This window comes from Leuresthes tenuis, unplaced genomic scaffold, assembly GCF_036924035.1.
Source record: "Leuresthes tenuis unplaced genomic scaffold, fLeuTen1.0.hap1 SCAF_15, whole genome shotgun sequence".
NCBI classification, from domain to species: domain Eukaryota; kingdom Metazoa; phylum Chordata; class Actinopteri; order Atheriniformes; family Atherinopsidae; genus Leuresthes; species Leuresthes tenuis.
In genome coordinates, this window is record NW_027325369.1 from 15,272,980 (window position 1) to 15,287,857 (window position 14,878).

Consider the following 14,878-nt stretch of genomic DNA (forward strand, 5'->3'; position numbering starts at 1 on the left):
CATGTGGCTGACTGGGGATCCCCCAGGGGGAGTTGGAGAAAGTTTCAGGAAACATCAAACATCTGCGTAAGTAATCTGTGTTTTTGCTCTCCGCTAATACCACAACCTTGAAATGGTCTTAATGGTTTGGGGAATGAAGGGAGAGGGGTTTTTTTGTTGTTTTTTTTTTTAAATGGATTATTAAATGTATTTATTGTCTTTATGCTACATGATGAGGAAATATTACTCAAGCCAAAATCTGGAGCATGGGTTCGGAGAGGAGCATTATGGAAGACGTCAGACTTCTTTCATAGAATTTTATTGACAATTAGAAATGTATATTACTGATTTACCTTTTCAGAGTTAAAGGTTTTTTTTCCAAATGGCCACATGGTGGATGAACCTGTGGGGATTTGTGGAAATCGCTTTTGGAGATATATCCTGCCACGTAAAAGACAAAAACTTGAAAGAGGTTGAAAACTTAAGAGACCTCTGAAACTATAGCTCAAATATCTGACCTTTTTGTAAGCGTCAACATTACATTAAGTCATCGAGATAGATAATACATAGTTTTCAATTTTTCAAATTAGTCCTCTTAAGGTGTGAGGTTGGAGATATTGCTCTCCTCATCTCAAGTTCACACCTTTGAACACAATAAAACTGCAGCTCTTATTACAGTATTTTTACAGGTGGTAAAACTAAAATACAGACTACTGTAGGACCTCATGTGTATTTTTTTGCAATGGCCGGGCTTTTCAGTGCTTCAGTCTTTCATCACAAATCAAGTTGCTTTCTTCTGTATCCATTGCATTTTCAGTCACCCTTTCAGAACACACAAATAAACAGAAATGGATGTTAAGCAAATAACTAAATCTGCATTTACAGGGAGAACACATCACATGTTACTTTCCAGCCATCTTCCTCTTTCTGTCAGTGTTGTCATGTTTGCATTCTTCAGTTTCATGCATCTGTCTGCCTTTAATTATCCTCAAACATTTTTGTGTGGTAATAAGTTAAGTTTGTTTTCTCTATTACTTGGCACTGGTTTCTGATAATATTGCCAGCTTGTTACAGCACACATTATCAGTTGCTCTGGATAACAACACATTATAACAGTATATATATATATATATATATATATGATTCTATAAAACAAATTTACCTTCTTAGATTCTCTACATCTTCTACAGTCTCTGGCAGGGCAATACCATTCATCTCAGGCAACAGTGTCACCAGTGCACTGTACAGAACCGACATCACACCTTAAAGATAGGAGAAATCAATTTCATACTGAGTGGGAAAAGATATATAAAGTGATATATTGTCATTTTCTCTGTGGTTCAAGAGTGTCATTCCAAGTAAATGGTGGCAAGTTGAAGGACATTTTTACCGTAAAGAATAAGAGGCAACTCCTGCCAGATACTGGCAAGTCTGTAGAGAAGGAATGGGGCTACAATTGCTCCAATATCACTGGCTGATGAGCATACTGACACACCCAAATTTCTGTAAGAAATTAGGTAAAAAAAGTAAATTACACTGAAGTGTTAATGTAGTTCTTCTCCAATAGGACTATTGACACAAATAAGAGACCTGAAGAGACCTTTTAAAGAAATGGCTAAAAGAAATGTTCTAAATTAGTTGTTTACAGTGATAAAACCAAGTTATGTAGTAGTATAGGCTAACTTGATCGTAGCCTATACTACCACTGCCAGAGGACAAGAAAAAGTTGTCCTAAAGAAAAAGAAAAGAACAACAAATACTGCCCTGGACAGCCACAGGAGGAAAATTGAATGAACAGCTTTTCTGGGAATTACTTTTTATCTCAGGAAGTATCTGGAATATAATTTTATATCTGTAAAGACTTCAGTCAGTCATATAATTTGTTGCCTGCTGGAAACAGCTGGTGATTCACATCATATTAATCTTTGCCGGGTCAGACACAGAGTTGTTTTCATGCCTCTGAAGTTTTCGAGCAAAAACCACAACAGGTGAACGCGTACATAAACATTCACTACATATACGTACAATTCTTATCATTTACATTCACCTTTTCCAAATAACCTTCAAGAGATAAAAAGATTACAATGGAAACGTACTTATAGACACAGTGTTTCTCCAACTAAATGCAAACAACTTTTTTTAATATCTGCCTGCTGTTTAGGGTGTAGGCATGCTAGAATTTGCTATATAGTTCATAACAAAGTGGTTGCTGGACCGACTCAGAGAAAGAAATGAGGATGAGGATTAAGATTAATACAAAAAACAGAATGATCCACAAACCCTGGTCTCTGTATTTGACCATCTCAAACTGCCTCTGTGATTTGACATGGAAGCCCATCAATAAAAAAGAATAAAACAATTTGGGTTAAAGTAAAATAGGAGGGCCTTTCACAAACGTAGTGCTTTTATTATGATACGAACACATTTTGTGTGGAAAAACAAAGGTTGGTGTGAGAGTGGGTATGGTATATAGTGAAATTAATGTTATTGGATTCATCTTATAATTATTTGCTAAAACCTGCTTCTAGTTAACTTGTGATACAACTGGGTATCATGAAATTTGTGAGGTTATGTTAATGTGAGAGTCTATTTTGACCAGCTTCAAACTGTTTGTGGTCGAAACATTAAAACTTAAAGTTAAAGTGAGACCAACATCAGCGGTGGTGGCCGCTATTGAGCGACTGGTTGCACGTGGTTCCTCTGATTGGTTTGCTCCTAACTTTAACAAATGCTTCATCCAATCACCTGTTAAGTTTTTACTTTTTTTAAAGTGCCTTCCTTTTTTCAAATTATAGATCTGGTCAAATAGTCAAATTTTCTGCTGAGAAGCATTCCCAACTGAAAGTATCTAAGCAAAAGCCATGACAACACCTGTTCAGATTCTATATTGTATACAAAACTAAGAAAAACTGCTCCAGTCATTCCTTTATCATCTTCTTTAACATAAGAAACACTGGATATGACAAAAGGAGGGTGAAAATGAGCCATCTGTGAAAATTGTATATTTCAGTGCCATTTCATTAACAAACCTTGATAATAAAGTAATATGTCTTATTATACTAATAGATATGAGAACACTGAAAACAATGTGAAATACTGCATTAGACAAAATATCTAAAGCAAAATGTTGTACAATATTTATTGAACAGCTTTAGTTTCAGTGCTGTAGACTCACATTCAAGCTTAGTGTAAATGTGGTCTCAATGTAAAGCAGTTGCCTTTTCCTAATTCTTTAAGAGTTTCTCCTACTGTCTCACCTTAACCCCATGATTTTTTTCCAACAAGGTTAAGAAAAGAGGTTGGGAAAAAAGATGATAAGAGGTAAGTTTTTTGACAATGCTTAATTTCTAGCAGGAATGAACTTCCCAGATGGTTTGTAAAACAAATAATTCAAGGTGTCAGTATGTGCTTCGATTTCAGTCAGCATCCAAGCACAACTTGTCATCTTTGACAGCACACAGAAAAACACCTTTGTGCATAAACACTACATTGCTCACACCTCAGAGGTGTTGGATACATCTCTGTGTTTGCAAAGTTCACAGTCTCAAAACCAATGGTGACAGCAAGCCTCCCAATGATTGCCATCGACTTTTTCAACCAGGAAAAATCTGCAAGAAAGACAGAAGAATGGAAAAGGGGTCCACATGAAAGAATCATCATTAAACCCAGAAAAAAATAGCAGCCCCTTCAGTTATTGAGGTGAATTTACCAGTGGGCACGAGAGGTACAACGAGGCAGGCAACGCCTCCGATGAAGTTGGTGATGGCCATGAGGGAGCGTCGGCCCACTCTGTCCACCATCAGATAGAAGATGAGCCCGGCGGGCAGCTCCACCACAGCAGAGATAAAGAAATCCAAGAAGAGATTGTTACCTGCAATTCCCAGCCGCAGGACCAGGCCTTGAAACACAACAGTGCTTGTAAACCTGTGTTAAAGGAATACTGCGTCAGATTTCTTTTTCTAAATGACCACCACATCCAAGGATCGGTTTGATAATCTGTGATCTTATGGTTCACTAAATAACCATATAAAATCACAAAAACATTTATTAAACTGACTCACCAGGCATAAATTAGAATTATCGTGTTTCTTCTTATGGTTGGTGTCCTAAACAAATCCTTCAATGATATGGGTTGCACTCCCTTCTTTTCCTCTGAAAGAATTATCTGAAAAACATTATATCAAGCAATAACTCTGATTGCTAGATTTTGCATTTGCAAATAGCTTTCAAGTTAAATAAGATGTGCCATTTCTCCACTGTGAATACAGTCATACCTCTGGCAGATCATGTGGCACACATCTGCTGTTACATTCTGCAATGTTCTCAGCAACTTTCATGGCCTCTGTTGTTCTTTTTTGTGAAAAGAGCCATCGCAGAGATTCGGGGACCATCCTTTAACAGCAAAACTCTGATAAATAGCTTTTCAAAATCTGCCTTTGTTAATATGTTTTTTGATGACATTAGATTCGTACCAGTAGTATGAGATAAACAGGAAGCAAGGAAGACTCATGGCCAGCTGTAAAGTCTTCCAAGAAGATATAAAGTAAGCCAGACCAGGCAGAATGACCATACCCATTGAGTAAAAAGTTCGACCCACCATGGACACAAATTTCCTGTTGTCTGCTCCAAAGAACTCAACTACTGTGAATGATAAGAGTTTAAGATGACAGATATATAAACTGACGCAAAAGATATCATATTGGGTATTTTGTGTTTGGTCATATATTATTTTCTCTAGTAAGCTCTATTTAGAAAATGTTTTCTGAGATTTCTGTTTTTTGGAGTTTCAAATCTCTGGTATGAAGCCCAGGCCTGACTCAGAGAATTATTTGTTTTTACATCAAGATAACCTTGATTAGTAGTATTCTCCTTGACACTGTATTTACTCTTGCATTTGAACATACCTAGTACGTAGTTAGCCGTCCATGCTCCCTTTCCAAAAAACCCTTGTGAAAAGCGGAAGAAAAGCAGCAGCGAGTACCATGGTGACAGCATGACTCCAACACCTGAAATTCCCAGACCAAGCATTGAGGCAATGAAACATGGCTTTCTACCAAACCTGTGAAAAGAATGAAGAGTACTTATTACTATTCAATTGAAATTACATGGGGAAAATAGTTGGTATTTAATGGTGCATAACTAACCTGTCTGCCAGATAGCCAGTGACAAAAGCTCCAACAAAAAATCCGCATGCCAGGGAAACCTGATTCAGGTCAGCAAGCCAGGATTTCTCACAGACCAAGGAAAACTAGGGGAGAGGAAACTCTACTTAAAAGTAGCGCAGTTATGGTTGATGTGGTTGATACCAGAGAACCATTTTAGAGATTGGATTTAGAGAGATAGCTGCGCCAAACTTGTAGAGCTAATTTTGTTGTTAAGGACATAAAAACATTTAAAAAACAACCAAATGTACCAACCTCGGTAACGGTAGTGCTGCGGCTTTTATCAAATATCCATCTGCCCTCACAGGGCTCTGTCTGGGTTGCATTAGAAGACAGCTGCCACTCAAGTTCATCACATTTACTTTGGTTTTTATTCCAGTCCACTGCAAATCTCTCACAATGGCTGTAGGATCCTGACTCTTGAAAGTGGGGAATGGTCACTTCTCGTACCTTGGCCTCTGTCCAGCCACATTCTTTCTGGAGGATCTCAGATCCAGGACTCCAGCACCAGTGATCAGGAGTGTGCCCTAAGAAAACAACTCCAACGAGCACAAACGCAAAAAGGATCAAAGGCAAAGATCCAAGTGTGACAATCTTCTTCTGGAAAGGCCCAAATTCTCCTACTTGCTGGATGAGTCTGTCTACATTTGCCATCTCTGTTAATAATCAAGAGTGGTAGAAAACGTTGGGTCTGTTCAACACTGACAATGTCTAGGAAGAGTCATATTTTTAAAGAGACAAGAGCTCTAAAAAATTGATCAAAGTCCCTCTTTATTCTCACTCTTGGGTCATCGTTTTGAGGAATTGAGCAAGCATATCAAATCATTAAAAGTGCATCTTGATCAAAGATTTGGTGCCTGGGGGCTTGTCTAAGAGACTGCAGACGGCTGGTTTGCTGCTTTAGTCTTAACACCGCCCTTTTTGCACTCAAAGGAAGATTAACTTCCATATCCATTCATATATTTTATCAGGATCTGTATTTCAGTTGGTGTCATCGAATATCTAACAAAACGCAAACATTGATCCAAGACGAAGTCTTTCAGAGAGGCAAGACACACTGCAATCCAGGTTACTGAGTTTTTATGTTTACAGAAGCTAAAAAAAAGCACCAGTGTGATATCATGACATTATGTATGACATTTTCTTTCACTTTGTAAACACAGTTTTTAAAAGTGCTATACAAATAAAAGGTATTATTATTATTATTATCATTAATGAATTATCTACCTGCATATAACCTACAGTATCCTTTTTTTCTTTTGTCTTCACTTCTAACTATTTATCCACCTTCCATTCTAGCAACAAAATATCAATGAGCTTTGGGGTTAACTATTTTACTTTTTACTCTTTGTCTCTGAATCATTTATTTCAGAGTTGTGAGTTCTCCTTGAACTGCCTGCACCAAGATGGTTATGTTTGGTTGCTGTTTGTCAAATTTTCTCATTCTTTTAAAGCAGTATCATGGGAAAGTCAGTGAGTCACACTATGTAGCCACAATTCTGATAATCACTTTTGAGATATTGAGTCCTCTGTAAATGAAATATATTGCTGTGAGACTGTTGGCTGGACAAAACAAGACGTGGGAAGACATCGTCTAACCTTCTGGGAAATAACTCAGAAAAATCATTCCTTACTAATCAACCAAAAGGATAACTGTTTGTTACAGCCTTAGTCTCAACACTACATCTGATGAGATACTATTGCTGTAAAGGTTTTAAGGGTATTTTTGAAAGCAAGGTTTTTGATAAAAGAATGCTGCTCTAAATGGATAAAGTGATATTAGCACCTGTCTCAAAACTGTCAATGTCATTTAAACAGAGGAGGTTTTGTGTCATACCAGTCTTATCTAAATTCAAACTATGCTTGTCTTGTAATCCATTTGGAAAGGATTTCTGTACGTATTTTACAGAAATTTGTATTTTTCATCATATGTGATACTCACATATGTGATACACACATAAGACTCAGTTAAGAGTAGCAGTTTATTTGATGTAGATAATGATCTCAAATTGCAAAAAGTTGGAGCTTTTACATCATTTTCATATCTGTAATCCAGCTAATTAAAAACATTTGCTCACACATTTACCATTTCACAGCTTGGCTGAGAAGTCAGGCTTAACTCAGTGCAAGAACCTAATGAGTTGATTTTACATATTTCTGTTTCATTTTGGTTCATCTCTGCTGTGGATGAAGGAGTTTCACAGGGCAGACAAAATGTCTTCCACTGAGGGTCGGTCTAATGGACTCTGGCAGGAGTGAGAGAACAGCACCCTCCCATGTTCGTCCAAAAGGAAGTCGCCTCCCAGCTGGATCAAAAGAGTAAGGGAAGAGACAATAATAGAGACAATCTTCATAACGCTTTTTTCAGAGAGAGAATATGTAAAGCATTTCGATATTAGTACAAAACAAAACTGGATCATTTCCATATTACCGCTTCAAATTTTTTGTGTATGGTTCATAGGATATTAATATTTGTATGAATGGACATTATCATCACAATCCACTTTTAAAAAAATTGGAACGCTGTGTAAAATGTAAGAAAAAAACTTGCAGTGATTTGCAAATCAGATCTGCAAAATTTCTATTCTCAAATTAACATAACTGTCATGAACTGTGTGTGGTTTGGTGTACTCAGGTTTCTTTGTTTGGCTTTGTTAACGTCAGGTTGAATTTTCTGTTCTTTTATTATTATTTTTTTTTGTTCTGATCTTGTTGGGTTACTCTTGGGTCCTTGCTTTTCTACCTCTCAGGGTTTCATTTGTATTGTAATTAGTCTTTCTTCCTGTTTTATTTTGTAGAGACTTCCTCTTTGTGTGCTCTGTTGTCTGTACATCCTATTGATGTTTCAAAGCAGGTTTTCAGTTACTGCTTGCCACACCTGCTTCTTGATTGTTATCGAGTAGTCAAATTGTCAAACTTGTTGCAACTGATTAGATTTTTTTCAACAGATCAGTAACATAATTGGGCATAAAAATGGCGCCTTGGAGAGGTCGAGCCTCTAAAAAGTAAAGATGAGCAGAGGTTCAGCAATCTAAAAAAAACGTCTTACAGATTGTGAAGCAATTTCAGAATAATGTTCCTCAACATAAAATTACAAAGAACTGGAATATTCCATTATCTACAGTACGTAATATCAGATGCAGATAATCTGGAGAAATCTCGGTGCTTCAGAGAAATCAATATTGGCAACCTGTGATCTTCGGACTTTCAGGCTTCACTACATTAAAACAGGTATGGAAATCAGTGCATGGGGCGCAGGAACACTTCCAGATATCATTTTGAACACAGTTCACCGTGCCATCATCAAATCCAGGTCTAAGCTCCACCAGGGAGAGAAGAAGCCATGTGGGAACATGATCCAGAAATGCTGCAGTCTTCTCTGAACCAAAACTGATTTAAAATGGACTGAAGCAAAGTGGAAAACTCTTCTGTGGTCAGATTAAGCTTCTTTTTTTTAAATTCTCTTTAGAAATTATGGATGCTGCATCCTCAACACCAAAGAGCAAAGCTTGTAATCTGTAGTTAGTTCAAAAGCTTGCATCTCTGATGATATGGCTTGCATTAGTGCCTTTGGAACTGACAACTTAAAGGCACCATCATTGCTGAAATTATATACACTTTCAGAGCAACATATGCTTCAATCAAGATAACATCTTTGCCAGGAAAGGCCTTGCATATTTCAGAAAGACAATAATGCTAACCCACGTACTGCATCTATTTCAACACCATGGCTTCATAGTAGAAGAGTCCAGGTGATGGACTGACCTGCCTGCAGCCCAGATCTATAACCCAAATAAAACATTTAATGCATCAGGAAAAGGAAAATATGACAAAGAAGCTAGAATCCTATATCAGACAAGAATGGACAACATTCCTCTCCCAAAGGTCCAACAACTGGTGTCCTCAGTTCCAAGGTGTTTACAGACTGTTGTTAAAAGAAGAGGGGATGCTACACATTTCTAAACATAACCCTGTGCCACATTTATTAATGCATGTTGCTGCTATTAAAATCAAAATGAGCTAATATTGTTCGGAAATTGTCTCACTCTCAACATTTGATGCATTTTCTGTGTCCTACATTGAATAAAATTTTAGTTTATGAGAATTGCAAATGATGGCATTCTGTTTTTATTCACATTTTACTCAGTGTACCACGTTTTTAGAAGATGGGGTTGTATCAGAAGAGATTATTACCTTGTGAATATTTTACTTTACTGTCTTGTAACTACACATACTTACACATTCACTACCTATTCTACAGCATTTCTGTTAGATTAGGAAATGGAAAGACAAGTGTACCCTGCACAGACACAATATACTGTGAAATCTAACCTGAAACATGTCGTCTTGAATTGTTGGAAGTTCTCGTGGAAACTCCATATCGTCTGCTACATATTCAGCATAGAGCAGCATGTTATCGAAGTTTAACACTTTCTTCACAGATGCTCCCAGGCCAAATGCAGCGTAAACCTGCAAAAACCCTGCACAGTTTATTCATCAACTAAATTGAGAATGAAGTGTAAATTTTGCAGCCTGTTGTACACTCCAGACCTTTCTATCAGGGTCTAACAGCATGTCGTACTGGCAGCCAATGTCCTGCAGCCAGTGTGAAGCTCCCTCCTGACAACCAAATGAAACAACCACTACTTGTACCAAGTGCGCCTCCAGGGACCTCTGCAAAACAGTGGCGTAATGTCAGAAACAGTGTATATTTACTTAGTTGGAATCTATTGACATTTATTGAGAAAGTTTAAACAGTATGGTCTCAGCTGACTGTATGCATTTAACTGAATAAACCTCCATCAATAATTTGGTTACACGCTTTCTGAAAAGTTGGTGTCTTTCCACTGAGTGCTCTGTAGTTTAAAGTCTCTGATTATGCTGAACTCTTAACTGGTCAGGCTTGCACTGACTGCACTATGAATCAAAAGAAATAATTCACTCTGAATTAGTCATGAACATAAAGCACGCGGTACAACATTACACCAACTTAGACACGCATAATCAGGAGAGTTTGTTCCAAAATCCATTTAAATCACAACAGTTATGACATGCATGGGCATTGTTTTTGCTTTTTAATGTTGAAATGATAATATATCCGAGTTTTCAATTCAGCCAGTCTCTCCTGCTTTGTTTTTATTCAAGCTTATTTGAGAAAGAGGCACTTTAAATCAGTTATTCAGTAACATCTTGAACCCTCAGCACGACAGAGACCTACGTCAGTAGAAGATTTGTAGGGTTAAAAAAGGGACAGTGTAATATTGAACTGAGTGTAAATTACTTTTTGTTTACCTGATTCCTCTCCAGCTCTTTTATATGTATGCGGCATAGCAGGCAGGAGAACTGGCGGATTAACACCAACAAAGTTTTTTTATCTTTCCCAAAATATTGCTGCAGTGTCACTTTCCTGAAAAACATCATAGAATAGGGACCATAGATTGGAAAAGTCCAAAATCGACAACACAGAGATATTTAGCTTGTTATTTTGTTACATTTCCTGATAAGTATGGAGGCATAAAAAAATGATCAGACTCACTCTCCTGTTCTGGCATCGATAAGAGGCATATCAGCTAAGATATATTTTGACTGATGGTTGCCGTCCAGTATTTTCACACTTGGTTGTAAGTCATCATCCAGACGCTGCAGAAAGGCATCCCACTGCACCTGTGTTACATTGGCTGCACTCAGTAAATTTCTAAAAAGTTTCAGCCAGTGTGATCTTTTTTTTTCTTATTTCAATAACTCACCCCAAGCTGTCGAAATTCCTGCACAGCATCCCGTAGAGCAGCACAGCTGGAATCATTATGCAACATAGGGTTGTCTCGGTTTACTGCGCTTTTGGAATAAATGAGATGTACTAATGTATCATATTTGTTTCGTGCAATATGAGAGTGACCAAAGGAAAGAATACACCATTCATTAGTTTTGGCACCTATGGGATTTTGATTCTTAGATCACCTTTACCCAAGGTCTCAGGCCTTACAAAGATATTTTGGTTTTATTTTGAGGTGGGGTTATATGAGGTTTATATGAGCAGTCCGGCTTACCTACAGTAGACAGCGGTCAGAGCACTCTCAGTTTGGACAATCAAGCAGGAATTCTGATGAGAGCTACTCTGAAAGGAATCATGGAAGAGGGAATTTTTTTGCCATCTATTGCAATTCAAACATCAATAATAGAATTAGAGCGAATGCTATGTATTTATAATTTTACACCACATCACTTTACTTTGTGACTGTTTTCTTAACTGAAGTACATATATGTTGCTATGTGCATGCACGGCGGCTGCCCAAACATATCCTGCCACTGATCAGTTGAGTCCATCAGCAGATGTGTCAGACTTGTTAGCTCACTGCTTGGCATTACTTTGGCTAAGACCTTTCGCAAATAATGAAAAGTGTGGATTTTCAGGCCTTTACTCATTTTTATCTGTGTTGCAGTTGGTATTTTTGGATTATACTGGTGGGAATTTTTTGTCACAGCTGTTCAGCAGAGTGATACATCAGATAACCGCATGCAGGCAAAGTGAACTATTGTCTCATGCAAAAGCATTCTGTGAAGTTTTTGAGGTGTTGACTTTAGATGGAGAAAATACACTATTTTGTAACCCCCTTCTGAGTAGCTCTTCATTTAGCCCTCTCTTCAGAATTACCCCCTTATTTTCCAAACTGAGAGCACTCTGCTGTCAGAGAACTGGTGTACTAATGATTAATTGATGAATGTGAAGCAATTTTTTTGGCTAATAGACTCTAATGTATTGTCACGGTAGAGCAGTGCTCTGACTGATGGAAAGGGTTTACACACCGATGGTGGATAAATGGAGTCACGAAGTGGCCGAGATATCTAACAAGTCTCCTCTGATGTAAGAAAGAGGTGGAGATGGGGAGGAGATGAGTTGTGCAAAAGTAAGCCTGGAGGTAGACTGACAGAGCAGAAAAGAGTTTTTTAAAGCAACACTTAAAAAGTGAACCTTGAAGCTCGCTTCTGACTCGTTTTGAAGTACATTAACTTTTGTTGTGAACATTCCTGGGCCTGAAAATATACTAGAGTTTCCTGCTTTCCAGTTTCCAATTCATTACTTTAAGAAGAGGCATCAGACTGATTTGCTCAAAATACGGTGGGCAAGAAGCCCATGGGACCAAAGTCGTGAAGACAGATTAATTTATGCGTTGAATCTGATGACATGGAAAAATGGAAATAACAAAGATTAGCAGGATGAAGAGCGCAGAGAATGAAGGTAGATAAGAGAGAAAGGATCTTCTTTACATGAAAAAAGACTGAGGCTGAGTCTTGTTCAGAGCATTGTAAATACTCTTACTCCCTTAAACCTTGACCTCCTCCAAGCAGCTGCTTAGCTCTCACAAAGCAGCAGAAGGTTGTAAGAAGATGGCAAAGCAAAACAATTTTTACCTTGACATATGAAAGAAATGCTCCAGTTTTAATGTGTTTGGTGTATTAGTTTTCCTTTGATGTTGATGTTGTTTGATGGTGAAGTTCTCTTACTGACGGTTTTTTGTCCACAGATCTTCTGCATCCTTTTTCCTTGTGACAGACAGGCTGTGAAATTTGAAGAAAATAGACTGTAAAGCTATGTTTGTGGCTCTAGAAGGCTCATAAATTTACATTTTTAAGATCTGCAGGAAAATAAGAAAAAGCTGTAGTATATACTGAGGGTAACCTGTTGTACAAAACTGCACCAGCTTCAATCAGACCCAGCAGCGACTGTTTTTGCTCTATGCGGATTTTCTGCCTGATGAATTCCTGGCGAGAACCTGTTTAACAAAAAGTGCATAAAGTTAGTGTGCAACAGTCCATGTGTTGGCTCTTCATATATAATGACTGACAGGCCTCCTGCTTGTGCCGCTCAGAGTGCCACCATAAATCGTCTGCCAACAGCAGAACACGGTGTCTATTTTTATGTGCACTTGTCTGGGCCACAACTACAAAATGCTGCCAACCTTCATTACTTTCCTTTTCAGCGAGGTTCAGCAGAGCTTTGCCGTTTTCAACAAAAGCTGTCAGTGCCTTCACACAAGAAACTGCTGTCGGCTCTGGTCCTTCAGCCATTTTCTTTTTGGAATGTGAATCTGTAATTGTTTAAAGAGATATCCAACCCTTGATCAGTGAGCACAGCAAACAGCCTCTCAAAGTACAGAGCAGAAAAAAATTATTTGAAATCCCAGATTTCATTGGAAACGGTACAAAAACATTAAAAATCGTGAAAGTTAATATTTTACATGTACATGCTTATTTTAAATTTGATGAGGAAACATGTTTTAAAAAGTTGTTATAAAAGCATGTTTAACACTCTGTTCCATCATCTCTGCTTTGTAATACATTTAATGCATCAAATGTTTTAATGCAACCACTTGCAAGCTAGTTTAGGGTATATTATAAGCTACTTCAAAGCTGTGCTTTGACATCCTTGCTGAAATAAACAAGACACCATTTGAATGCTGCCATACCGCATGTTGCTCAAAAACTGTATAGATCATGCAGGAGTTGTTTTCATATTATTATAGATGTCATAAAGTGGTACAGTATTATTGAAATTACATCAGCAAACTCTTAGTTTAAAACACTTATTATGGTGTATACGAGGACATTTAAAGGTTGATAGGCAAATGTTGTATGTCAGTGTTGGACAGACCCTCTATATAGAGTGCATTTATTTAGCGCATTTCAAGCCATGTTGACGCCTCACAGTGCTTTTACACTACAAGTGACATTCACCAATTCACTCACATACACACATACACTCAGACAGCAGTTCTTCGTCAATGCAGTTTTTAGCCTATAGAAGGTCTTTTCTCTATCACAGACACAAAGGACAACAGTGACTCACAATACTTACAATGGTTGTGCTCCATGTAGCACTTTACTTGATTGTGATATTCTGCATGTTGGCTAACTGACATGAACACATGCACATTTAACTGAATGCACCAATGCGTTTCTTGCTGTGACAAAGCAAAAACATCTACTATTAGAGAATATTTTCCTCATTGTAATTAAAATGCTCACACAGCAACACAGGTGTTTTCTGATAGGAGTTCTCCCGGGAACGTATAAGCATATTAGTGTGCATAATCTGTGTTTTGCGAACTGTCAAATCATTTTGTTGGGCCTGTTTGCAACGTGTCAAACTATTAGCTATGTTCCATACTATATTGTACAGGAACAGTACTCCCGAGCCATTGTTCCCTGCTCAGAGAATATCAGCTAAGTGAACTTCTCTTGACAAAATGTATCTATTTGGAAAAAATGTAAATTGACGCAGCTAACGCTCTCTCTCTTAAGCTGGGCCACAGTTGAATGGTTAAAAAAAAATGTATACGTCTTCCAATTGTCTTTTCTTTTCCTCTTTTCGTTAACTTTGTTTGAAAACATCTTGAGGTTGAGGAAGGGTGGTAGGATGAATTTGTAAGGCCTCAGGAAAAGATGACCTTGCTACAATGAGAATCCGACCACAATGACACTCTGTGATTTTGGTCTGCAACACTGAAACTACCAGCCGTTAAATAAATATTCAACAAAAGCTTAGATACTTTGTATAAAGCAATATCATCACATTGTTACACAGAGGCTACATCATCTATGTATCATAATAACTTGAATAGTTACTCTACAGTATATTACTTTCTTATCAAGGTTGGTAATTGAAATAATGCGACAAAAAGGCACAGAAGTGAAGCACATTGTGTCATAGCCTGTCATCATATTTATCCACACAAAAC

The 14,878-nt window shown here is 37.7% G+C and overlaps 2 protein-coding genes across 2 annotated transcripts; both read right to left on the minus strand.

Moving 5' to 3' along the window:
- Window positions 1-392: 392 nt before the first annotated feature.
- On the minus strand, window positions 393-6,257 carry slc22a3 (solute carrier family 22 member 3). Its single transcript, XM_072366100.1, has 11 exons — window positions 5,397-6,257; window positions 5,124-5,227; window positions 4,884-5,038; window positions 4,452-4,620; window positions 4,254-4,371; window positions 4,041-4,144; window positions 3,689-3,903; window positions 3,479-3,587; window positions 1,370-1,482; window positions 1,142-1,241; window positions 393-801 (listed from the first exon to the last, which is right to left on the minus strand). Exons 1-11 carry the CDS (start codon window positions 5,793-5,795, stop codon window positions 735-737), a joined length of 1,653 nt encoding a protein of 550 aa, XP_072222201.1. The 5' UTR covers window positions 5,796-6,257; the 3' UTR covers window positions 393-734.
- An 845-nt stretch (window positions 6,258-7,102) lies between these two features.
- On the minus strand, window positions 7,103-13,203 carry LOC140270852 (prostamide/prostaglandin F synthase-like). The gene is made up of 9 exons (XM_072366089.1): window positions 13,100-13,203; window positions 12,820-12,913; window positions 12,645-12,698; window positions 10,889-10,934; window positions 10,678-10,805; window positions 10,434-10,548; window positions 9,693-9,815; window positions 9,474-9,611; window positions 7,103-7,447 (listed from the first exon to the last, which is right to left on the minus strand). The coding sequence occupies exons 5-9, from the start codon at window positions 10,704-10,706 to the stop codon at window positions 7,340-7,342; spliced, it is 513 nt and encodes a 170-aa protein (XP_072222190.1). The 5' UTR covers window positions 10,707-10,805; window positions 10,889-10,934; window positions 12,645-12,698; window positions 12,820-12,913; window positions 13,100-13,203; the 3' UTR covers window positions 7,103-7,339.
- Between the last annotated feature and the right edge of the window lie 1,675 nt (window positions 13,204-14,878).

Excerpts from the sequence above, each read along its gene's own strand:
- slc22a3 (XM_072366100.1), bottom strand. The coding sequence starts at position 5,795 with ATGGCAAATGTAGACAGACTCATCCAGCAAGTAGGAGAATTTGGGCCT. Across the intron at positions 4,621-4,883 it reads GACGGCTAACTACGTACTAG|TAGTTGAGTTCTTTGGAGCA; the intron begins GTATGTTCAAAT and ends TATCATTCACAG. Across the intron at positions 3,588-3,688 it reads TGTACCTCTCGTGCCCACTG|ATTTTTCCTGGTTGAAAAAG; the intron begins GTAAATTCACCT and ends TCTTTCTTGCAG.
- LOC140270852 (XM_072366089.1), bottom strand. The coding sequence starts at position 10,706 with ATGCCTCTTATCGATGCCAGAACAGGAGA. Across the intron at positions 10,549-10,677 it reads ATCGATGCCAGAACAGGAGA|GAAAGTGACACTGCAGCAAT; the intron begins GTGAGTCTGATC and ends GATGTTTTTCAG. Across the intron at positions 7,448-9,473 it reads TTCAAGACGACATGTTTCAG|CTGGGAGGCGACTTCCTTTT; the intron begins GTTAGATTTCAC and ends CTTTTGATCCAG.